Source organism: Tiliqua scincoides, chromosome 5 (assembly GCF_035046505.1).
Source record: "Tiliqua scincoides isolate rTilSci1 chromosome 5, rTilSci1.hap2, whole genome shotgun sequence".
Taxonomy (NCBI): Eukaryota; Metazoa; Chordata; class Lepidosauria; order Squamata; family Scincidae; genus Tiliqua; species Tiliqua scincoides.
In genome coordinates this window covers 104,581,655-104,607,803 of record NC_089825.1, presented here as the reverse complement: position 1 = coordinate 104,607,803, position 26,149 = coordinate 104,581,655, and the positions used below count along the sequence as shown (strand labels likewise).

The 26,149-nt window shown below is 44.1% G+C and overlaps 2 protein-coding genes and 1 pseudogene across 2 annotated transcripts; 2 read left to right on the top strand and 1 right to left on the bottom strand.

Moving 5' to 3' along the window:
• Nucleotides 1–2,067: 2,067 nt before the first annotated feature.
• On the top strand, nucleotides 2,068–3,015 carry LOC136652847 (olfactory receptor 5V1-like). Its single transcript, XM_066629774.1, has one exon. It carries the CDS (start codon nucleotides 2,068–2,070, stop codon nucleotides 3,013–3,015), a length of 948 nt encoding a protein of 315 aa, XP_066485871.1.
• Nucleotides 3,016–3,849: 834 nt separating this feature from the next.
• LOC136654968 (5S ribosomal RNA) lies at nucleotides 3,850–3,969 on the bottom strand (annotated as a pseudogene).
• Nucleotides 3,970–7,325: 3,356 nt separating this feature from the next.
• On the top strand, nucleotides 7,326–8,252 carry LOC136652183 (olfactory receptor 5V1-like). The gene has a single exon (XM_066629109.1). It carries the CDS (start codon nucleotides 7,326–7,328, stop codon nucleotides 8,250–8,252), a length of 927 nt encoding a protein of 308 aa, XP_066485206.1.
• The last annotated feature ends 17,897 nt before the right edge of the window (nucleotides 8,253–26,149 follow it).

Here is a 26,149-nt window from a genome sequence, read left to right as displayed (position 1 = left end):
GTATTCTATGCAATATTCTGTTTGGAGTTGCATTTTAACATGTTCTGAAATAAATTTATGTACTGCTTTGGGCTACATGCTTCTCAATGTGCATTTCAATAAAAAATATAAGTTGTAACAAAATAACACATTTTGTTTTAGCAAAAGGAATATCCAACTATAGATCTGTGAAATTATCATTCTTCTTTCATGCATATTTACCATTCATATATAGCCAAAGAATCAGATTTTTTTCCCCCCACAGTTTTATACCAACAAGGAGCTCAGGGTGTTGTGCACAGTTCCTCCCCTCCTTTTGTCCTCACAAGAACCCTGTGAGATAGGTGAGCCTAAGAGATAATGACTGGCTCAAGATCACTCAGGAAGCTTTATGGCTGAGAGGGGATTTGAACATGTATCTTCCAGGTCTAAGTCCAGCTCTGGAACCATTACACTATCCTGGCTTTTGCCAGTGTTGGGCAAGTTGAGCACTGACTAAAGTCCTCATAGGCCCACCCAGCTGAACCAACTAATGAATTCTCATATTGGTAACAGTTGTAGTGCTAGACAACTAGGCTGTTCACCCATTTTGCTGTATTTGGGCATGGCATGTCTGTATCCTGGTTCAACTGTCTGTATACATGGAGATGGCCCAGCCAGGTTGAGCACCTGACACTGCCCATGACCTACTGTTGCCAGGTCCATTGCACTATGGGTTCAACAGTACACCATCGCCCTCCAAGAAAGCGCCTTTCTTCCTCACCATGCTTTCCAAACTATGTATGCTGTTGTTTAGAAGCACTGCTACATTGCCCACACTTCGTAGGAAGAATAAATCACTGTACTCATAATGCACTTTATGAAGCCTGCAGAAGCCGTGTGCATCCACCCACTTTGGGTTTCAGAATGGCCCAAAAGCTGAGAAAATGCAATGAAACTGGAAGTGATGTTTTTATGCCAAATAAGGCATTCTGAGGCCGGGGAACCCCCTGGTGTGCAGCTCCAACTGCCTCCAGAAGGCTCAGGTGGGGCCAAGTTTGGCCCCTCATGGGTCTGGGGGACCTGTGTTAAGCCAGATCCATGGATGCAAAACCCATGGATATGGAGGCCCCACCTGTAAATCTTTTTAAATAAATTCATGTCATGACACCAATAGGTATGAAACTGGGGACCCACCCCCAATCTGTCTCCCTCCTGGGACCTGATCTACCCACCCCTTGCCCCATTTCTTCCTCTTGTGTCTTCACAACAACCCTGTGGGGTAGCAACCTGAGCGCGGCTGGATTCAGGAACTGCAGCGCAAGACGGCGAGAAGAAGCTGTGCAGGATTATATCAAAAACTCAATTTTGATAAGGCAGTGCCATCATTGGATTGAATCCAAGCCCTCTCTTGCACAGACTTTGAAAGGTAGATTTGAAAGTGACCCACTGAAGTCACAACCCACAGGTTGAAGATCACTACTCTATTTAACTGAGAAGTTCTTGGGCTCACACGCTCTAGAAATCATGGTCTCTGGTTCAGGAACTTTCTCCAGGGAGTGACTGCTGACTGTGGTTAGGATAGATGAAGATATTACCAGGTCTCCTCCTCTCTCCAGTTCAGGAGAACACATGCAAAGACCTGTATTCCATTTCATTGGAGAACCCAGGTGCCAAAACATGGGCAAACCCTTTTCCTTTTCTTTTTGTAAAGGAGCCATCACTTATTTTTGGGTGCCTGGATTATTGCATCCCCACCCCATTCATCCCACAGGTCTTGATTATTCTGGGGAAAATCAAAGGAAGTTAATTGGAGCTGTAAGGATGCCACTAGATGTCCCTATACACTTTGTTTGTAAAAGAGAATAAAAATTATCTTGGGGATATGTTCCTGAAGGAATTCATACAGCTATAAGGAAATGAATGTCATAATTACTTCACAGCATACAATGGAGATTAGGAAATTAGAGAGTGAGATGTCAGGGTCTGAAACAGATCAGAAAAGTCTTATTCTCAAGCATATAATAAATGCAATTTCATTTGCACTGTCTTTGATCCACCATTTTATCTATATAGAATTTTCACTCTCTTATACATTGAAGCAGAGAAATGCAAAACCAGACGGAGTTGACCGAGTTCATTCTTATGGGTTTTGCACATTTAGAAGACATCCAACTTTTGCTCTTTGGGGCATTCTTGATCATCTATCTTTTGACTGTGTTGTGGAATACCTTGATCATCATTATGGCCATGGTGGACCAGAGACTCAGAACTCCCATGTACTTCTTCCTTGGAAATCTCTCCTTTCTTGACATCTGCTACACCACCACCACCATCCCTCAGATGTTAGCTCACCTCCTCTCAAAGCGATGTAGCATCACATACATGGGTTGTGTGCTCCAGCTGTATTTTTTCTTCTCGTTTTTGGGCATAGAATGCCTCCTCCTGGCAGTGATGGCTTTTGACCGTTACGTGGCCATATGCCACCCTCTGCGCTACACTTTAATTGTCAACAAAGCTATTTGCCTCCAACTAGCCACAGCCTGCTGGACTGGTGGCTTTCTGAACTCTGCAGTACACACAGTCTATGCATTCCGGCTGCCATTTTGTGGGGAGAATCAAATAGATGCTTTCTACTGTGATATTCCACCACTTCTGAAACTGTCATGCGGAGATGTTTCCCTCAACCAAATGCTTTTACTCTATATCGGCTTGCTCATGGCCTGGACACCTTTTGTAAGCATTCTTGTATCATATACATATATCATTTCAACCGTCTTGAAGATACGTTCTGCAGAAGGGAGACAAAAGGCTTTTTCCACCTGCTCCTCTCATCTCACTGTGGTTCTTCTCTACTATGGTAGTGCTATCTTTACCTACTCAAGACCCATTTCCACTCATTCATCTGCTAATGCAAGACTGATCCCACTAATGTACAGCATCTTGACTCCATTGTTAAATCCCATTATATATACATTGCGCAACAAGGATGTGAAGAAAGCTTGGAACAGAATGATAACAAACTTGAGTAAGATGTCATTTTTCTGCATTGGTTAGTAAAATTGTGTATTGCTTTGCATTATATATTGTTATGGTGTTCTCACAGGTGATTTATGATTTTGAGTTATTTTAGTTTTGGTTATATGGATGGGAATATAAGATAGGGTAAGGCTTGGTAAATAAATGTGTAAGTGCTTCTCATTCCATGAAATTCATACACAATAAATGAAGAAATCATGTTCCTCACTTGAGCTTTATATGTGTTTGGAGATGTTGATGTGGGGAATCTATTTTTTAATGTGCATGGAGATGTTAATGTAAGGATTGAGAGCTGGTGCAGCATGGTGACCAAGAGGTTGAACTGCCTATCAGGACTTCTCCAAATTGAATCTGACATCAACCATAAATTCATTAGGTAAGTTTGAGAAAGCCATCCCTTTTCATTCTCACTTCCCCAGCTGCAATGCGATCACCAGGAATGGGAACTTGGCACTGTGGCAAGACTTGAGCCGAGACCCGAGTGTCCACGCCTGTACAACTTGACTTGTGCATGCATCTGAATCAGCGTCCTTTGCTGACTCACCCCCCAAAATTCTCAAGTCATTTTGACTCAGTATTTTTGGATCAGGCATGCCAAGACACAGACCAAAGGGACTGGGAGGCATCTGAGCTTGGCAAGGCAGGAGGGGGTGGGAGGACAGTGAGAGGGAACAGGAGCAGTAAACAGGAGAAGGGTCACACGGCAGCAGCTGGGAGACTTACATTAAGAGTATGACCCAATCCTTTGCAGCTCTATTCAGAAGTCATCCTACTGCCAGTCATTTAATGAGACAGCTTCTTCCTCCAGGTAACAATGGTTGGCAACCTTCAGTCTCGAAAGACTATGGTATAAGCCTACAGCACCTGGTATTCCCAGGCGGTCTCCCATCCAAGTACTAACCAGGCCTGACCCTGCTTAGCTTCCAAGATCAGACAAGATCAGGCATCTGCAGGGTAACAATGGCCAGAGCCATAAAGAACTGGCTGGAGCAATGAAGAACCGCTTCCTGGTTTTCCTGCCTCCTTTTCCCCCTTCCAGCCAACCCTAATGCAAGAATCGAGTCACCTGACTTGAGTTCCCATCCCCTGTTCTAGTTGTTTTAAGATTTGCATCTTTGCTAACTCCCTGTCAACTATTCAATGGCAGTTCTCTCTTATTTTAGCAGTGGGAGAGTATCTGTTCCTGTTCACCTTAGCATGGCATCTTTTGCAGTAAGTACTGTGCTTTTAAAATTGTGAGCTCTCTGGAACCAGAAACAATTTCAAAATTTATATTGCTGTCTAAGCTGCTATGGGCACTTTTGTTGTTTTTGAGGATGCAAAGTGTCATATAAATATCTGCTTATAAGAGGTAGGAGAATCCCATCCAAAGGTGGCAGTTTGTTTTTTGTTTTTAATTAAGCCTTTTCTGCCCAACATTGCATATATGCAAAAGGGATCAGATGTGCACACCTGGGGGCTGGGCAAAAAAGGGTTAATATTAGTACTTCAAACACAGAATTGTTCATCTGTAGTCTGAAGTCTCTCATTTCTGCTTCTCTGAGAATGTCTGATATCACTGCAGCATTTTCAAAATGATGTTTAGAAATTTGTACACCCTGTTGGAGGTGACTGATGTTGGACAAGCACATTGCATAAGAAGGCACATGTACGCTTCTCTCATGGTCAGCTCCAGAGGTGTCACTAGGGTTCACATCACCCTATGATGGACCTTCTTATGAACCATTGTGTCACCCCATGATGAACCTCCTTCTGAACCAAACCATACAGAATACATTACAATATCATACACACGGCATCGGTCACCCAGCAAATTGGTAACCAACAAAAAAACCAGTGGCCAACTTGATGGTACACACTACTGAATTAACTCTGATACATGGGAATGAGTTCTAATATTAGCTCCGAGACTCCTCGGAAATGAGAGCTGACTCCTACTAAAACTTTATTGGTCACCTGTTGTGTCATAATAACACCTCATTGGCTCTCAGAACAATCAGTCTCATCGGTTAGTTTTGTTTAAAAAAATCCATTTTTTGTTATACAAGGCAGTTGTGTTTTCCTTTTCAGGTTATTTGGCCATAACTTTTGATAGAATACAGACATTTCAACGCAGTTTGTTTCATTGCATTCTGAATGAAATTCCACATCAAATGATATATAACATGATGGTATTATTTGAAAATACTAAGATTTCACAATTTTTGTGGGGGAAAAAATTGGTCACCCTCCAACCCTCCACCCTCCAAAAATTGGTCACAGTTGGTCACCCTCCAACTGTGTCAATCCAATGCAATCTGTACCCTCTGCACCTTCCTAGCAATGCCACTGGTCATTATGTTTAAGCTGGCCAAACTCACATATGATGAAGCACCTATGAGTACACTTCCAAGCCCCTCTCCTGATGTGATAGTTCCCTGTTTCCTAATTGTGGGAAAGGAGCCTTGTCTGAACTGCCATTTCATACATGACATAAGTACTACTTTAATATAATATTTAGCTTGTGTGACTGGGTAGTTCAGGTGATTCTGTATTCATTTTATTGTTCATATTTTTATACCCCGCCTTCCTTCAAGGAGCTCAGGGCAGTGTACCGTTCATCCCCTCCTTTTGTCCTCACAACAACCCTGTGAGGTTGGTTAGGGCGAGAGATAGTGACTTGCCCAAGGTCTCCCCGGAAACTTCATGGTTGAGCAAGAACTTGAACCTGTATCTTTCAGGTCTAAGTCCAATTCCTGAACCACTACACCAGTGATTTTCAACCTTTCTCATCTCACGGCACACTGACAAGGGACTGAAATTGTCAAGGCACACCAATAGTTTTTTGACAATGGACAAGGCACACCAAGCTGTTGGTGGGGGGCTCACATCCCCCAATGGCCCTATTAATAAGTGACCCTACCCCAAACTCCCGCGGCACACCTGCAGACCATTTGCGGCACACTAGTGAACCACAGCGCAGTAGTTGAAAATGGCTGCACTACACTATTCTGGGAAAGCTAGGAAGAGGAAGCCATCTGGAGCCTTCATCCCAACCCCTCTGCCAAGATGGGTGGGTTTGGCTGCCCAATTGGTGGGTACATGCCAATCTCAGAGGAGAATTGGCTAGGGGCTATTGTCTATACCAGGGGTGTCCAAACTTTTTGGCAGGAGGGCCACATCATCTCTCTGACACTGTGTCGGGGGCCAGGGAAAAAAAGAGTTAACTTACAGTTCAAATTTGAATAAATTTACATAGATGAATACATTAGTGATGGAATGAATGAATGAAGGTCTTGCAATAGCTCATGGCCTATAAAAGGCCTTGCACAAAGCAGGGCTGGCATTTCCTGTGCTGCCACTGCTACATCACAGACATGAAACAGCAAGCAATGGAGGGAGCCCTCATCCCACAGCTCACATGAGAGGAAGAACAGTTGGCTGTCCCACTGAGAGCAGTAGCGTCAGGCCAGTGTGGGCTCCAGCACGTCTCCAGAGCGCCAAAGGCTCATTGGAGTCTGGGGGCTCCCTGAGGGCTGAATTGGAAGCCCTCGAGGGCTGCAAGTGGCCCCAGGGCCTGGGTTTGGGCACCCTTGGTCTATAGTATAAACACAGACACATAGAAAATAGACACACACACACACACACACACACACACACACAAACACAGAGGGGCACATGTGTCATGTGTCTGTTTGGACAGAAAAATCCTTACAAATGGGTAAAAGCAAACCAATGAAGGGACAAAACTGGCCACAAGGGGAAAGCGATTCCTGAATCTGAAGATGTGACTGAGATGGTCTGTTATGCATCTGCCCTCCCATGAGCTTCAGAAATGGGGAGGGGGGGAATGTGGGACATGGAACAATCCCCAATGAAGTTCAATGAAATAGGTGGGTACATTTATACGGGGAAAGGCAGTTCTTCATCTAACCTTATTCCAGGCCATTCAAATCTCTGTGTTTATGGCAGTGAAATTCCCTGGGGCAGGAATTCACAAAGGGCAGGTAGCACATATAAGTAAATGAAAGCCATAATGAATATACAGGAGACAACAATATGACCATGATGAACCAAACATCTTTTACTGGTAAGATAAAGGCTGTGTTAGGAGTTGGTGAATGTCCTTTACCATGCTACATATGCATGGAAGACTTAAGAAATTTGCTCACACTAGATCCAACTCACCTTACTTGATAATTGGATTTCACATTAAGAAATTTTCATTTCATATTATTTGATTGATTTTCAAAACCCGGTGTAATTTTATCTGCACCACCACTGATGATGCACTGATCCACACTTGTTTTTTTTTAATGCAGGAAGAGCACCATTTTATTCACTGTGTCATGGAAATACATAATGAGACAGAGCTGAGTGAATTTATTCTTCTGGGCTTTTCACATTTAGAAGACATTCAGCTTTTACTCTTCGTGGCATTCTTGATCATCTATCTCTTGACTGTGTTGTGGAACACCTTGATCATCATCATGGCCCTGGTGGACCAGAGACTCAGAACTCCCATGTACTTCTTCCTTGGAAATCTCTCCTTTCTTGACATCTGTTACACTACCACTACCATGCCCCAAATGTTGGTACACCTCCTCTCAGAGAGAAGTAGTATCTCCTACATGGGCTGCATGCTCCAGCTGTATTTTTTCTTCTCCTTTTTGGGCATAGAATGCCTCCTCCTGGCAGTGATGGCTTTTGACCGCTACGTGGCCATATGTCACCCTCTGCGCTACACATTGATTGTCAACAAAGCTGTTTGCCTCCAACTAGCCACAGTTTGCTGGTCTGGTGGCTTTCTGAACTCTGCAATACACACAGTCTATGCATTCCGGCTACCTTTTTGTGGGGAGAACCAAATAGATGCTTTTTACTGTGATATTCCACCACTTCTGAAACTGTCATGTGGAGATGTCTCCCTCAACCAAATGCTCTTGCTCTATATGGGCTTGCTCATGGCTTGGACACCTTTTCTCAGCATCCTTTTATCTTACACGTATATCATTTCAACTGTCCTGAAGATAAGGTCTGCAGAAGGGAGGCAAAAAGCTTTCTCTACCTGCTCCTCTCATCTCACTGTGGTGCTTCTCTACTATGGCAGTTCCATCTTCTCGTACTTGAGACCTGTTTCCACTCATTCGTCTGTTAATGCAAGACTTGTCCCACTGATGTACAGCATCTTGACCCCACTGTTAAATCCCATTATATATACCTTGCGAAATAAGGATGTGAAGAAAGCTTGGCAAAGCATAATGGGGAAATTCTGAATAATGTATTTCATAGCACCTTTGCTTTGTTTTATAAAATGTTCATTTTTTTTTTTTTTGCACTGTACATTGTTATGCTGTTTCATAGCTGCTTAATGATTAAGAGTTATTTGCTTGCATTTAGTCTAAGGTAATGTTTCTCAAACTGTTGGTCAGGACCCACTAGGTGGGTCGCAAGCCAATTTCAGGTGGGTCTTCTTTCATTTCAATGTGTATTTCACTTTTACCATGTTAGACTGGATGCTACCATGGTATGTAACTGTCTTTGGGGAAATGTTGCAGATCTGTAGTTTAAACAGGCTACCATGTATATGCTTTTAACAGTGATAGTCAGAGGGAAACACTCACCACTTTGGATAGGATAAGATTGCAGCCTTTGGGATGTGACTTATTGGAAAGTAAGATGGACCAACAAAGTTTTAGTAAGGCTGCAACCCCAAACTCACCAAAGTAAGGTTTGCACCCAAACTAGAGATTAAGGGTGCAATCCTAACCCCTTATGTCACTGCTTTCCAGCACTTGCATAGCGGTGCCAATGGGACATGTGCTGCATCTTGCAGTTGGGTGTCACTCACAGAGACCTACTCAAAGTAAGGGAATGCTTGTTCCCTTATCTTGGAGCTGCATTGCCCTTATGTCAGTGCTGGCATAAGGAATTAGGATTGCTCCCTTAATTTCATTGAATTTAGAGGTATTTGTACTTAGCATACAGTAACTGTGGTCTGGATTGCAGTGCATGTAGTCTACAGTTCCACCCAAACTCACAATTTGGTTTTGAGTGCTGGAGAAGCAGTGCAGCTTGACTAAAATGCAGAGAGCCTTCAGTTACACACTTAACCAAGGGGCAGCTTACAGAGGTAAGTGTGGGTGGGTGGGGATGTGGGTGTGTGGGGCTGGGTAGGTGGGGAGCCCTGATGTACAGGTGTGTATTCCAAACAGTTCTTTCTGGCCATTTCTGGTGTCATACGTATACGTACAAAAATGCTGCACTGCGACAGCTTTTTGGTGGCCCTCTGTCCATACATGTTTTATAGAAAAAACAATCCCTTCAGATGAGCACTTTGTGTGGCCAAAGTACACAGAAATTGTCCTACCTTTCTCATAACACTAGAACTCAGGCTCACCCAATGAAATGAATAGGCAGTAGACTGAGAATAAAGCACGTCTCCACTCAATGTATAATTCTGTTATGGTATTCGGTTCCACAAGTTCTGGTGACGTCCACTAGCTTAGAAAGCTTTAAAAGGAGATTACAAATCTCTAGGTGAGAAGAGGTCTATCCACAACCATTAGTTGTGCTAGCTAAATGGAACCTTCATATCATTGGCATAGCTAAGGAGGTGCAGGGGGTAGCTGTTGTTTTACCGGGCATCAAGCTTTAGGGGGGCAACAAGCTGAGCTTGACACTAGTGACCAAAATTGTGAAAATCTTAGTACGTACGAAGAATACCATCATGTTATATATCATTGGAAAGGTAATTTAATGCTGAATGCAGTGCAACAAACTGCACTGGAATATCTGTATTCTATCAAAAGTTATGGCCAATTAACCAGAAAATGAAAACACAACTGCCTTGTGGAACAAAAAGTGGATTTGTTCAACTCCAAACTGACCTGTGAGACTGATTGCTGATGAGATGTTGTTATGATACAACATGGAACCAATAACTTTTTATTTATTTAATTAATTAAATTTGATTTTGTCATGCGGGGGGGGGGGTGTTACAAAATATTTTACCTCAGATAGCAGATATATGCCTTAGCTATGCCACTGACTGGGGGGAGGCACTGACTGGGGGGAGGCAGCAAAGGCAGCAAAGCCAGTGGGTGATGAGCTGCTGAGGGGAGGAGGTGGGTTCCTCCCACCAGTGCTTGTCTGAAACCAGGGTCTCAAACTAAGGAAAAACTAAAACCTACTGGTGTAGCAGTTTGATACTGCTTTGGAAGCCCACCAGGCCTGTTATGGCTTAGTGACTTGATGAGTGCAGGGCACTGTAGAGGTAAGGAAGGAAACTGAGGCTAAAAGAGCATGAGATCAGCGCAGTAAATGAATGAAAGCCAGGAGCCAGGTTTCAGAGAGATGCAGAGAGGCTTGAGGCTGGAACCGATCTGAGTCTGAATTGAGTTCCTCCCCCTCTTGCAAGCTTTATTTATTTCTAAACATGTCGCAATCCCTTGCAATACAAATTACACTAACAGCTTCTAGCTGGCCTGGCTAACCGCAACACATTCTTAAGATAAAGCTCTTTCTATAACATTCTGTTGTTTTCTAGCACTGGCTTTCAGACACTCAGCATATCTCAAGGCTGAGAGTTTGCACTCTGTGCAGGCGTGACTGTTGTCGTTTGCCACATATGCTAAGGCATCTCAAAACCCAGTGCCTCTGCATATTTTTCTGGGATGGGGGATGAGGGATGGGAAAGAAAAGAAGACAAGAAGGTGAGCAGAGCAGGGGATTTGTAACCTACCACCTTGGAAAGTTGGAAAAAATAGACATTTTTCTCCCCAATAAAATATGAATTGCATGGATTGTGGCTCATGAGGGTATACCTATCTTATTCTCACATTTTGTGTGGCTGCTATGTGAGTTTCCTTTCTTCAGTTTCAGTTTCATGCAGCGCTGTCCTGTGCTGTATCCAGCACAAGATTGGGGCCAGAATCAGCTCAGCTGGTGGCAAGGGGAAACTCTTCCCCTTACCCTGAGTAAGCCATCACAGCCCTAAAGGGTCTCTTCAGACTTGCACCACCTCTGGAGGTGATGCAAGTCAGAGAAGAACGGAGCGACTTAAATCTCTCGGGGAACAGGGTTAGGATCCGGCATAACTGCCAGGTCCCAGCCCTGCCTCCTGCTCCTTACCTGCCTGCCTGCCCCCACCCTGGAACACCTCCCTCCCGCCTCCTCCCTGCCCTCCCCAGGCCCCTGCATCTGCCAAGCTTGGCTGACACAGCCTTACCTCTCTGCGTCAGTGCGGAGGCTGGATGCAGCCTCTGTGGGCCGGTGTGCATCCCTGCGCCGGCCCAGCTGACACACCAGGAGGGCCAAACGTGCTTTACAGCACATTTGCAAACCTCTTGGGCACAAGGGACTTGTGCCAGCCTACTAGATAGAATTGTGTTCTTAGAATGTTTTGTGTGGTAGGCAGCATGGAGTTTAAAGCTATGCTGCAAGAAGACTTACAGTCAAATCCTATTGGGCCGCCCCACTGGTGGAACTAGTGCACGCTACAGAGCCTTCCTCCACACGCTGTTGCCATGCTGGCTGCCTGCCAGAGCAGGTAAGCCAGTATGGGAGGCAGGAGAGGTGGAGGAAGGGGGGGAACAGGAGCAGGGGGAGTAAAATTGGGTGGGGAAGGGGAAGTAATGGAGGCCTGTAGTCTGTGGGAGGGGGTGAATCCAGCAGTAATGCAGTAACCTCCTTATCCACAGCCTCCCCACCCCCTTTCTCTCTTTGGACTTGTGCCAGTGAAATTGCTGGTGCAGGTCCAAGGAGACCCATAGTAGGAGCGGAGGCTTGCGGAGGGAAAAGGGGATTTAAATCCCCTTTCTCTTCTGAAGCCTCCTGCTCTCCTTGCCTCTGGTGGATACAGCATATTCCTTTTGGTGTAGCTGCACTGGTGGGGGGGGGGGATAGGATTGGGCCATGAATGAATACTGTTTTCCAGTTCTGTGCTGTGCCCATTTTTAGGATATACCATAGTTCTAAAAAGCAAACAGAAAAGAATGAGGCCCAAGAACAGGCAGAAATACTTTGTCCACCCATAATGATAACAGTGACAATCCAACAAGCAAGAGGGACCACACTACATCTTCCTCAGCTGAATTCTGTTGAATAGAACCACTTGAAAATTGGTTTAGCAAAACCCTGGGCTGACATTTTACTGCGACAGTACTGCAATCTGGTGGAAAAGAGAAGATTGCAAATCTTTTTTCAGGTAGAACAATTAAAAAAAGTAAAAGAGATGGTGTTGGAGGGATGGGTCGGTTGTCTTTATAATACTGATATGTGCAGAACTTGGGCTCAGTTGACTGCTGTAAATTGGCCTGAGGGGATCATAGCCTGTGCCTTTCATGAGCCAATAGACAGTCAGTTTGAGTTTGTCTGAGGAGGACCAAAGGGAAAACTGCTGCAGGATAGAAGGCTGCAGTACCAGTGGAGGAAAGATAGAGGCTGCTGTGTGCAGAGGAACTGAGGCCTATAAAAGGGGCTGCACAAGCAAAGAGCAAAGGACCACCAGGGAAGCTTGGGAGAGAAGGAGCTGCAGGGAGTGAGCTGGGAGAGACCAAGCTACAGAAAGGAGCTGAGGAGAGAGCTGCAGGAAGGAGCCTCTGAGATCCAGGGAACAACCATCCAGCCTTTGCCTCAAGTCCTGCTGCCTCCTGCCTGCCTCAGGACCTCACTCAGTTGGGGGAATTTGGAACAAGCTTATTTTGTTTTGTTTGGTTCAGATTCCATTGCTTCTAATAAAAGCCTTAAACTCAGTTTCTGCCCCCCACAGACGACCCCCTGTCATCTAAGCACTTATGCTCCATATATGTGATGACCTTGCTGCTAACTAATGCAAAAATTATCATAGAGGTTCTGACTATGTGTAAAAGAATTGTATTGTTCCAGCCCTCTGTGGAACAACTAGCAGAATACAGAATTATCTCTAGCCCCAAGAATGGAAAATGCTGGTCATCCCTGATAGGGAATTGGATTGTACTGGAAGAAGCATGAAGTATTGGAGGAATCTTAAACATATTTGGAATGAATCGCAAAGATTAATTCTGGATGTTGGAGAAGACAGAGCTGATTTATTTCTCCAATATTGCAGGCTGCTCTCTTCCATTTGAATGCATAGCATTTTTCTTGGAATATTCAGAAGGGTGGATAATCCAACTTCATGGGGACCTAGTGGAAAACACCTGGATCCCAGTTTAAATGCATGGCAGGACCAATGAAATAAACAAGTAATGATAAAGTTTAAGTACAGTTTGACAAACAATGACTCAGCTTAAATGCACTTGGATTGGCTACTTGGGTTTCTTTGTGCATCTATTATGTTTTTCACATCTGATGTCTGAGTGCAGTGGTGTAGCTAGAAGGGTGCAAAGCACTAAGTTCTGCAGGGAGCCTCACCAAAGTGTGCAAGTGGCCCCTCCCCTTCAGAGCCATTCAGGGCAGGGGGAGCAAAATGGAGGCGAATGCTTTGCACCCCCTCTAGCTACACCACCATCTGGGTAGACAGGGAAAAAATGAGAAAATTATCAGTTTTGTAAAGTGGAATTCTAGGAGTATCTTTGAAATGTAATAGTGTGATTTTGGCAGTTTTGTTTTTTTAAGTAAGCACTAGAATCCCGCCGTCATTTTCACCTTGAGCCAGACAGAACTAATGTTCATTTGTAGCTCTTTCAACTTCAACTCTTTCAACTTCATCACACTTATGTAAATATATAGACATTTGAAAGATTATTATTTTGGTCAGCTTCATAAACGGACAAAGTTGCGAGCCCAATCCTAACTCCCCATACGGCTATGCAGCAGGGCCAATATGATACCCGCTACCCATGGAGGCCTGTGGAGGCCTCTTCAGGATAAAGGAACATATGTTCCCTTGCCCCAGAGGAGGCTCATGCTGGGATACCGGGTCTGCTTAGACCTGTGCCAGCAAAACAGCATGGATCTGGGTCAGGAGAGCAAGGCTGGGAAGGGGTTAGGATTTGGCAGGGGCTACTGCTGCCAAACCTGGCCCCTCCCAATCCTTATCCGCTCTCCTTCCTGCCCCTATTGCCAGGGCCCATGGGGTGGTGAAGGGGGTAATTTGTATCTGGGCCCAGGGTCAAAAAGGGGGTCCAGGAGCCAAAGGAGGGGGCCCAGAAATTTCCTGGTATTTCACATTTTCTTTCCACACCCGGACTCACTGCCCGTATGAGATGCTGTAGGTGCTACCACGGGCATGCGACTATGGCTGCTGCATCAAGCCATATGTGACAGGCCAAGGAATGCATACATGACACTCCTTAACAGTGTCAAATTTGGGAGGAAATTGGCCTGCTACAGTAGTTCTTTGGCTGGTGGATCCACTGACCAGGAAGGTGTGTGCAGGGGCTCAGGAACACAGCACTGGAACTACAGCTGTTGCAGTAGTAAGTTTTCATACCGACAGACCTAAGTGCAATGATGCTGATTTTCTGCAATGATTTTCTATATTTAAAATATTTTAGAGAGAGGCATGTGTTTGGTTTTCTGTATTACTGTATCTAGCTGCTGACACCACGTGGGCAGTTAGCCCCAGACTCCAAAGATTATTCCGGCTGTCACCACCTTCCCCCCACTGTTTCTCCTGCTCCCCCTTTGGGAAGGGACCCAAAATAAACTTTGTACCCCCTGCTAAAATTCCTCTCAGTGTACTCCAAGTTTCAAGAATTCTTTCTTTCAGTAATCTGCTTTCAAGGCAGACAGCAGAGTTTACTATTGTTTGCTCTGGAACTTAATCCATACCTCCATCTCCAAAGCTTTTTGGGATTATAAGCCCCATGGGAAAAGGGGAAGAGTCAACCACATCTTCCAAGCAAAGCAAGTCTGCACAGCTCTCCTCCCTGCAGCTGGGGTAAGGCAGTTCTCATGACAACCTGTCATGTGCCTGGGTGGAGAGATATTGAATGGACCATAATATACTGGATGAGAACCTCTGTTCTCTTTTGAGTGATCCAGTAACATAGTGTACTGGAGAAGTTATGTCGTGTTCTCTGATGCAAAGGTTGGAACCATCTAATAAGACAACAGGCCATGAAAAAAATCACTATTTTTATTCAATAATTATATAATAATAATTATTCAATATTATTCAATTTAATTCAATAATTATCTAATACAAGAGTTTCCATTTTAATCCAGAGCACAGTTGTCCATTTTATGCGGCAACACTGTTGCTAACTTTGATAGAAGGTCAGTTTGAGAAGCAACAAGATTGTATGATGCCTCATCTGTTGTCCTTGCAGGAATGAAGACTCTGGAGGAATATGCTGTTGAAAGTGTCAATTCAAATGTTGAACTGATTGCTGGTCAAACGGGAGTGAATTCTATAATTCCTCCATGCCTTTCTTGAATTGGACTGGGTGAGTCAATGTAACCATGTGGGTGTTGGTCACATAGAGGTGCTCTACATTTTCTCTCACTCTTCTCCTGTGCGTGGACCTTCCCAGGAAAGAGGTGAGAGTGGAAGAAGCCAGAGACTGCTCGGACTGCCATCTTTGATGTCCAGATGGAGCAATGGTGACCACCCTATAAGAATGTTGTAATGCAGGAAAAGGGGAATGGGGCATGCAAGGCAAGAATTAAGGGGGCTTGTAGGCCTGGCTGTGTTTGCCTCTGTCCAAGAAAAGTGCCAGAGTAAATAGACACAAACCCCTCCACATAACTGCAGAAAGGACTTCATAAAAGCAACAGCACCCCTCTATCTCCACAGTATTACTATAGGAAGACAGAGGAAATTATGAAAATGGGTGGGACACAAGATAGTAGATTTTACGATTCTCTAATCCTTGTCCTGTATTCATTACTTCTCTTTTCTCATCTTAATTTTCATAATTGGAAAGAGTTGAAAATGTTGAAGATGTGTTAAAGTTTCTCTGCATATAAAAATTCCCTCACTTTTTCTTCCCCATTTCACTCTGTCTCTGCCTCAGATTACAAACATCTGAGTTTTTAAAATCATTCCTCCTACTCCTGCCTCAGTTTCCCCCACACCCTTTCCTTCCTTCCTTCCTTCCTTCCTTCCTTACTGTTTCTGACCATCTACCTCTGTTTTATTCCTTCCATTCCACTTCCCACCATCTTTTTCTAATTCCTTTTCTCTTCCATGATCATACTCTTTCAATTGCTTGACCCTTCCATTCCCTTTCTCCGCTCCTTTCCAACACCCCCCCCCAAATTAACCACTATTATCCTCTTTTATTCCTCCTCTCTTCAAATTTTGGTGAACTTAATTTGGTCACACTGAGCTCTCTTCTTTCAGCACTTTCTTTCTTACATTAGCAGGTTCAATCTGGTGCCATACGGCTCTATTTTCATTCTTCTGTCTTTCATTATCAGGCTTAATTTGGTCACTATATGCCTGTGCCTCATTCTATTTTTCATACATTATTGGGTTCAAAGTAGCCACACTGAGCTCTTTGTTTCTTCCTTCTATTCCTGTTACATTATCAGTCTGTATTTGGCCACAAATCACCTCTCCTTTATTTCCTTTTTGCTTCCCCACCAGTCAGCTCCCTTTTCTTTCTTGTTTTCATTCTTTCATTATCAGGCTCTGTTGGGCCACTATTTACCCCTGCCTCATTCCCCTTTTCTCCTTCCTCCTGAGGTTTCTTGATTCCAAATCCCCCCATTTGACATATTTGGCTCTTTTTCTAATTCTCCTTTTCTTTCTTCCCTTATCAGACTCAATTATTAGGCCACCTGGGTTTTATTACCTTTATTTCCTACTGAGCTCTCCCTCATTCCACATTGTCTCCTGTTACGAGGTTCTATTTCACCACATTAATGTCTATTTCTTTCCTTCACTTCTTTTTACATTATGAGGCTCTATTTAGCCACCACTAAGTTCTCCCCTTTTCCTTTTCTTCATTGCCATGGAGAGATCCCATTTTCCTTTTTTCCTACTTTACAGGGTTAAAATTGGCAATCTTTTATGTCTTTTTTATTCCTTCCTTTCTTAAATTTCCAGGCTGAATTTTGCCAGACTTCCCTTTCTTTTAATATTCTTATATCATCAGGCTCAGTAGGGCCAGCACTTAACAGTGTCTTGTTCCATTTTCTTTTTTTACCACCAAGCTCTCAACTATTCTTCTATTTGATTCAAGTTATCAGGCTCAATATGACCACAGTGCAATTCAATTTCTTTCTTTCTTAAATTTTCAGGCTCTGTTTGGCTACCACTTACATGTATCATGTTCTTTTTACCTCCTTCCCACTAAACTCTCATTTATTCCACCATCCACCAAACCTATCAGGCTCAATTTGGCTACACTTGGTTCCCATTTATTCCTAACTTTCCTTCTTACATTATTAGGCTCAGGAGGAGCAGGGCCTCTAGAGGGAGCAGAATGGATGTCCAAGACTTTAATGCTCTCCACACTGCTTTTGCTAGAGACAAGACAGACAGGAGGCAGGAGGGGCAGGGCTAAAGGATTTGGCTATTGGTGTCAACATGGGTGGTGTGGCATTGCGAACGGCAGGGTGCCTGGGTTGGTGTGGTCTATGTGGCTGGCTGGAGTGTAGAAATTGTGGCAAATCTCCCTGATTTTAATAGAGCAAAACCGGTAATTGGGGTCTGCAAAGGAGGAGAGATCAGGCTCAGGCCCGGACACTGGGAAGGACTAGCTCACAGGAGGGGAAGGAGCTGCGCCAGAGCCCAGACTGAACTCCAGGTCCCTGGAACAGCAGCCCCGACACCAGGCAACCAGGCCTTCCACAGGAGGGGCAGGGCCTGTAGAAGGAGCAGAATGGTTCTCCAAGACTTAAATGCTGTCCCCACTGCTTTTGCGAGAGCCAAGAGAGACAGGTGGCAGGAGGGGCAGGTCTAAAGGTTATGGCTTGTGGTGTCAACATGGGTGGTGTGGCTTTGCGAAGGGCAGGGTGCATGGGTTGTTGTGGTCTATGTGGCTTTCTGGAGTGTAGAAATTGTTACAAAACTCCCTGATTTTAATAGACCAAAATTGGTAGTTGGGATCTCCATAGGAGGAGTGATCAGGCTCAGGCTCGGACAGTGGGAAGGACCAGCGCACAGGAGGGGAAGGAGCTGCGCCAGAGCCCAGACTCAACTCCAGATCCCTGGGACAGCAGCCCCGACACCAGGCAACCAGGCCTTCCACAGGAAGGGCAGGGCTTCTAGAAGGAGCAGAATGGATCTCCAAGACTTGAATGCTCCCCACACTGCTTTTGCGAGAGGCAAGAGAGACAGGTGGCAGGAGGGGCAGGACTAAAGGGTTGTCAGAGGGGAAAGGCAAAAGTATATGCCTTGGAGTGTTCAAAATGGGCTGTGCAGCAGAGTGTAGAGGAGGGTGGCTGTGCTGGGTGGCTTGCCCTGGAACAAGATGGTTGGCGAATATCCCTGTTTTTACTAGTGCAAGCACTGCAACCACGGCCTATGAATGCGAAGCAATCACTGTCAGCTTGGGTGGTAGAAGTCACAGGAGGGAGCTCCAACACATTAATTCTCTCCAAACTGCTTTTGCGGGAGCCAGGAGAGACAGGTGGCTGGAGGGGCAGGGCTCTGAGCTCTCCCTTTTTCCTCCTTTTTTCAGCTACACTTTGCTCTCTTACTGCTATCTATCTGTTCGTTATTCCTTTTTCTTTCTTGAAGATCTCACCATATTCCTTCTTTTCCACCCCTCTCAGCACAATGAGTTCTCTATTATTTGTTCCTTTTTGTCTTAATATAATAATAATAATATACAGTATTTATATACCGCCTTTCTTGGTCTTTATTCAAGACTTTATTCAAGGCGGTTTACACAGGCAGGCTTATTAAATCCACGCAGGGATTTTTACAAATTGAAAGAAGGTTCTCTCTTTCAAGAACCACCACATTCAAGATGTTACACTCCGATCTGGTTTAACATTCTGGCCTCCATCCTCCCACGCTCCGAGCAGATGGAACAGCTCAGCTGCAGCTTGCCAGCTGCTCCAAGGTCGCACGGTGCCGGTGGCCTCGAACTGGCGACCTTGTGGATGTTAATCTTCAGGCAAATGGAGGCTCTACCCTCTAGACCAGACCTCCTGCCCTCTAGACCAGACCTCCTGCTCTTACTTTATCAGGCTCAATTAGGTCACATGTGGGTCTCTTTTATTCCTTTCTGTCTTACCTTATTAGGTACTATTGGTGTCCATTTACCTGTCTGTTATTTTTTCTTTCTTTTTCCTTTCTTTGAACTCTCCAGATTTGTGCTTCCCCCCTCCAAATTATCAGACTATACTTGAATCTCTTCTTTACCTTATTTTCTTTCTTACACTATATCTCATTTTGGGCACATGTGGCTCTATTTTATTCATTCTTTTCTATCATATGAGGCTCTACTTGGTAACTACTTACCTCCGTCTCATTGCTTTTTTTTTCTTTCCCATTGAGTTCTCACATTCCCCCCCCCCATTCCCTGCCCCTTATCAGGCTGAAGTACTCCACCCAAAGCTCTCTTTTATTTCTGCTTCTTTCTTTCATTATCAGGCTCTATGTGGCCACAACTTACCTGTGTCTTATTCCTGCTTTCCCTTCCAACTAATCTCTCCCAACTTCTTCCCCCCCCCCCTCACTTTGTCCAGCTCAATTTGGACACACTAAGAGCCCAATCCTATCCAACTTTCCGGCTCTGGTGTAACCACAATGCAGCCCCCTGGTAAGGGAACAAATGTTCCTTGAGAAGGCTCCTCCACCACAGGATGCAGCACATACACCCCTGGCACAACTGCACCAACACTGGAAAATTGGATAGAATTGGGCTCAGCTCTTTTATTCCTTCTTTTCGTTATCAGGCTCAGTTTGGCCACATGTGGCTCTTTTTTACTCCTGGTTTTCAATCATACATTCTCAGACTCCATTTGACCACTGTGTACCACTTAACAGTACCTCTGTCTTATCCCTTTTTCTTCTTTCCCCCCACTCAGCGCTCTCTTATTCCTCCTGTTTTCCCTACATTATCAGATTCATTTTGGGCTCCCTTAAGTCCCAATCCTATCCAATTTTCCAGTGCTGATGCAGCTGTGTCAATGGGTCATGCACTGCATGTTGTGGTGGGGCAGCAGTCACAGAGGCCACCTTAAGGTATGGGAACCTTTGTTCCCTTACCTTGGGGCTACATTGTGGCTGCACCGGTGCTGGAAAATTGAATAGGATTGGGCCCTTAGTCTCTTTTATTCCTTCTTTCTTACATTATGAGGTTCATTTTGGCCACCTATTATCCAATTCTTATGCTTTTAGGCTCAGTTTGGGCACACTAAGCTCTCTTTTATTCCTTCCTTTCTTTCTTACATTACCGGGCTAAAACTGAGTGCTACTTTCCTATATCTTACTCCATTTTTTTTTTTTCCCCATCAACGAGCTCTTCTGTCTTTTTGGCCTTGCTACATTATCAGGCTCAGTGTGGTCACTCTTAGCTCTCTTTTATTTCTTCATTTTTTTTTAATTACCTGTGTATTATTCTTTTCCCCCCTTCCCACTGAGTTTTTCTTTATTCCACATTTTTCTTTCCTGTCACCAAGAATTTGGCCACACTAAGCGCTCTTTTTACCTCCTTTCTTTGTTACTTTATCAGTCCCAATTTGCAACCACTTATGTGTGCCTAATTCCTTTCTTGTGCTTCCAGCTAGGCTCCCCATTATTCCACCTTTTTTTCCTCATCATTAGCAGACTGACTCAACGTGGCTGCACTTAGGTCTCCTTTCTTGTCTTTCTTACATTATCAGGCTCTGATTGACCACAACTATTTCTATATGTTACTCTTTTTTTTTTTTTGTTACCACTGAGGTCTCTCTTTTTCATCTATGTTTTTAGGCTCTGCTGGCTACACTGAGCTGCACTTTATTCTTTCTCGCATTATATGCTTAGTATGTCTATGCTTATCTCTCTTTTATGCCTTCTTTTTCTTTCTTACATTATTAGGCTCTAATTGACCACTGCTTACTTGTGTCTTATTCTTTTTTTCTTTCCCAACTGTTAGCTTACCTTTGTCCCATCTTTTCTTTTTTACATTCTCAGGCTCCCTTTGACCACTGCTTAGGTCTCCTTTTGCCCCTTTTATTCAGTTTTGCTTCTGCTTTCCTCTGCTTATCTCTTTATTCCTTTCTTCCCCCTCCCTTTCCTTCTTCAGTCCTGTTTCAACTTCCCACCACCAACCTCTCTTTTATTCTTTGTCATATGTTCAGGCTCAAGCTGGCCACAGATTGCCTCTGTATCAATCTTGCTTCAATCTCCTACCATCTACCTCCTTTTTATTTCTTCTTGTTATGTGTTTATTCAATTGAAATCTTTCTACCACAGCCCTGCAGCCCCATAGGGGCCAGCAGGGTGCCTTTCAGCAGATATTAAGCAAAACAGAAGTATTTTTGTCCATGTCTCATAGAATCAAGACATTAGTTTCCTACCATCTATTCACTTCTTATCTCTGGCTTCCTTTTCTTTACATAGGGTCAATTTCTCACCACCTGCCCCTCTCTCCTGATTTATTTTGTCTTCCCTTCTTTCTTCCAGCCTGCCTGAATTTCCCACCTTCTACCTCACTTGAATTAAATTTTTCTTCCTTTTTTTGCAAGTTTTGACATGTCCTCTTACTTTCTCGCTCTCTTTCTTCTGCTTTTATTCCCAGAACCCTGTGTGTTTTTCTGTCCATCTGTCTTTTTCTTTCTGTCACTGTATTCTGTTTTGCTTTTCTGACCTCTTTCTGAATTTTTTCCATGTTTTCTTTGTCCTCCATTCAATGCGCTTTAGTTTTTTGCCTTACTTTTGGGGAGATGTTAGTTTCTTGGGCAGAGGCAGAACAATGCCTGAGCTTGCCATATGCAAACTGTGGGAACTCCCAGTTCTTCCCTGGTTTCAGAAAAATCCTCATTGCCTACTTGCTAGTTGGCAGACTTAAAATCTTCATATTACTCAAGCTGGGACATCTGGGGTATGGCAGTCAGGGTCTGGATGTTGACTCATATCTCCTTCTTCTTGTTCATCAGTATCTTTATATATAATGTCATCTGGGGAGAAGATAACTGAAGAGTTACTTATGCTGTGTTAAAATTTGATTTAGGAAAGGAGCTAGGAGAGTGGGTCACCAGACAAGTGGAGGAGGCTGGACAAGTCTGGGCTTGATGGGTTGAGGTTGTACTGAGGTTCCCAGAGCAAATGGTAATGGCTACTTCTGTGCATGCCTTTTGACTGTGAATTATTCTCAGAAAGGGCCGTATTTGATCTATAGCATAGTTGGGATTTTGGGAGACAGTGACTTGAAATGTTGGAATCTGTACCCAATTAGACATTACTTTGATCATCTTATTGGCCCTTACATATTGGTATCTTCTCTACAAATACCATGTGGCCTGACAACAATCCAGATAAGGGTTGCAGTGAAAGGCAAGGGAGGTTTTATGCCTGTTACTGTTTCAGTCAGGGCCTCCCTGTCCATGTTTCCAAGTCCTGGGGAAAAAAGCTTCTGTTGGCTTCAGTGGGTAAATGTCATGCATAGAGCCCTCTGGTTTGGCGTTAAGGCTAAAGGTGGCCAGACCCCTCTACAGTCCCAGACACAATCCAGAAAGTGAGGGTGAGCTCTTCTCTGTGAGTATCTTAATAACCTGTGTGCAGGGATTTCCATTTTAGGTCTTGCAAACTTCAGCTCTCTTTCTCTATTCATGCTATTCGTCATGGACCTGGAGATTGTGCTTCCTGCCACTCAACAGTACAAGGCAAGAGACGTGGCATGATGGTGTTCCTGGATCCTTAATTTACCTACCAAGACAGAAAGCCCCAGAAGAGCAAAGTGGGGGATTCTGCTGATGACCTGTGGCTGAAGGACCATCTTCCCTTTCCTTCCCCTTCAGAAAGGGAAGCTTTCTCCAACCCTGCTTCCCCCTGCTCCCTCCCTGCATTTGCCACACCTTCTCCTCTGTGTGCTTACCTTGTCCCCATGTTCCCATGAGGTATTCTGCATTGGTTCCTGCTCCAGTCAGCCCTGCAGCAGGATGCTGAATGTTCCAAAGAGGAAGCCACCCTATGGCTGCTTTCCATAGTCTCTTCCTTCTCTGTCTGGGGCGCAAATGCCACCTGGCCAGCAGGAGTATTTGTCACAGTGCTGATGAGAGTTGTCCTGGCTAAGATCACCCTCAGTCCTTGAGGGGACAGGAAAGAGCATCCTTAGAGTGGGTCAGAGGAGTGCAAGCTCTATTCCCATTCAAGGGAAGGCTGGATGGAAGGAAAAACAGGACATTGTGTGAAGAGGGGCAGCGATCCAGGTGCTTCTGCATCTGGCAGTGGGCAGGGGATTGTGAAACCTCACCTGCAGGAAGGCTACTCCTTGGCTGAGAACTGTGGGCGCCAACACCAACAAGTGGTTAGATCAGCAGTGAAGCTTCTTCCACTGCTGAGGATTCCCTGGTGCAGATGAAAAGGGAGGAAAGTTAGATGCTCAGGGGTGGGGGAATTAAATGGTCCTCTTTTGCCCTTCTCAAAATCAACATTTTTCAACTCTTTCCACCACTACTACTACTACTACTACTACTACTACTACTAAGGGCCCCAGAGAGGCTGCACTCGGACACCCTGCTCATTGTCATTGTCAAAATGACAATGTCATCCACCTTGACCCCAAAATATTTTTCTTCCATAGTCATCGCCAGTTTGGACCCCATCAGTGCACATATAGAATTTGGATCTTTTGCCCCAATGTGAGTCACTATATTTACTCACAACTAATCTCCTTTGCCATTTTGTTGACCAGTCACCCAGTTTGGAGAAGTTCGTTTGAGCTCTTTGCAGTCAGCTTGAGATTTCTGTGGGAGAAGTAACAGCAGGTGAGTAGAGATACACCAGGGTATAGTTGCAAAGGGCACAATTTGTTGCCTGTAACCATCTTGTTAGTTGGTTATAACTTGTTAGTTGCTTCTTTTCTTCTATCTAATTAAACTCCTTATTAGCTTTTGGTTTCCTGTACTGTAGTACAAGCTGTGTAACGATGCCTGAAACTTTCTTGTTGTATTAAAGTCCTCACCAAGTCAACTTTGCTTTGTGTGGAACTGACTGAGTCAGCTCTAACAGTTTCATCATCCTGAGTAATTCAAAGGGTCACTTGCAATAACCTCTCTGAATTCCCTGTTAACAACTAACATAACATTCACTCACATTCTTCACAGTAAATCACAAGGTCTGGTCTTTCTGGTCTGATGAGGGCAAAGTTCTGACCAACTGACAGTTGAACCAAGGGACTATGATGTCAGAGTGTGATGTCACAAGAGGGCCATCGCACTACCAGGAAACTCCGAAATAATCAGACTGGGTCCATTGGTCTAGCAGCCTCTTTTGCAGTGACCATTCAAAGGCACTTGGGCAACCCAGAAGCAAGGTGTCAAAGCTAAAGCAAGTGGTATCCAGTGGCCTCTGAATTGAGAGGTTCCACTTGGCTGTAATGATTGATAGCCATTGCTAGGTCTTCTCCATGAAATTGTCTCCTCCCCTTTTAAACCCATCAAACTGGTACCCATCACCACTTTTTGCAGAAACAAATGCCAGAAGATAATTTTATTTCTTGTTTTTTATTATTTTATATGTTACTCTTGTTACCTTGCATACTGACCACTGGCACAAATCATTAAGACAGCTGGCAACACTGATACTGTACATTAAACACTTCTCCCAATAATAAGTTTGGGAGCATTATGAAGTCTTTAGTTGGTGCCAAAAACACATGAAATGAAATGAATTGTGATTGACTCTTCCTGCTCCTTCTGATGGCCAATAGTGGTAAACTTCCATTATCTTTTTGATCATACATTTTTATCTAGTTGCCTTGTCCTTTTTCTGTTTTGTTTACTCCTCTTATTTAATCGTTAAATAAAACTGACTACATTTTAACCCTTGGTCTGCCTGGACCCTGGCTATGGGAAGTGCAATGGATTGTCACATTCCCACACTTTGCAGGCACTGCTGTGAGTGTGATTGTGATAAGACCCCTGAGGTCCAGTATTCTCTACCGGGTTCAGTATTCTCTAATGGGGGTATTGGCCAGAAGGCCCCCCTCTGCCATGTCTCATAGTCCACGCTGGTGGCATCAGATATAGTCTACCAAGGCTTTTCCCCATTTAGCTGTGAGTCCAAAAAGAGAAAGGGAACAGGAATGGAGTGAGCATGCTAACCACTTGGCACTGCTTCCCTGGGTCAGACTGTAGTCTTTGGATAGTCCCTCTTCTTCCTGCAGTCCTTTGGAGAGTCCCCTCTTCTTCCTTGACAGTAAGCACAATTTTAAAAACCTCAGTCATGTTCCCCCTCCATGCAGATTCTCCTTTTTTTTTTCTAAATTAAGAGACTTAAGTCTTTAGTTTCCTCAGAGGCAGGGTACTCCAGCCCCTTAATTATTTTTGCCTTTTTCTGCATCGTCTCCAAGTCTACAGTTATCCTTTGCGAGATGTGAAGACCAGTACACAGCATTCAAAGTATGGCTGTACCATATTTAACAGTATTGCAATACTGGCAGTTTTGTTTTCAAAACTTTTCCTAATAAATCCTTAGCATGGAATGTGCCTTCTTCACAGTATCCCTCGCACACGATCAGTTTTGTCATTGAGATATCCACCTTGACCCCAAATTATTTCTCTGCCCATAGTCACTGCCAGTTTGGCACCGCCATCAGGGCACATAGAGAATTTGGATTTTTTTGCCCCAGTGTGAGTCACTATATTTACTCACAATGAATCTCCTTTGCCATTTTGTTGACCAGTTACCCAGTTTAGAGAGGTTTATCAGAGCTCTTTGCAGTCAGCTTGAGATTTCTGTGGGAGAAGTAACAGCTGGTGAGTAGAGATACACCAAGGTATAGTTGCAAAGCGTACTTTTTTTGCCTGTAACCTATCTTGTTAGTTGGCTAGAACTTGTTGGTTGCTTTTCTCCTTATATCTAATTAACCTCCTTGTTAGCTTTTGGTTTCCTGTACTGTAGTACAAACTGTGTAACAAAGCCTGAAGCTTTCTTGTTGTATTAAAGTCCTCAACATTGATTTGTGTGGAACTGATCGATTGAGTCCCCTCTAACAACTCTATCATCCTGAATAATCTGACGTGTCACTTGCAATAACCTCCCTGTTAACATAACATTCACTCACATTCTTATCAGTAAATCATGAGATAAAATAAGCAAATGAAACGCTCCTGTTCAAGTGACTGCTTAGCTCTC

Coding starts and splice junctions, on each gene's coding strand:
- LOC136652183 (XM_066629109.1), top strand. CDS start 7,326: ATGGAAATACATAATGAGACAGAGCTGAGTGAATTTATTCTTCTGGGC.
- LOC136652847 (XM_066629774.1), top strand. CDS start 2,068: ATGCAAAACCAGACGGAGTTGACCGAGTTCATTCTTATGGGTTTTGCA.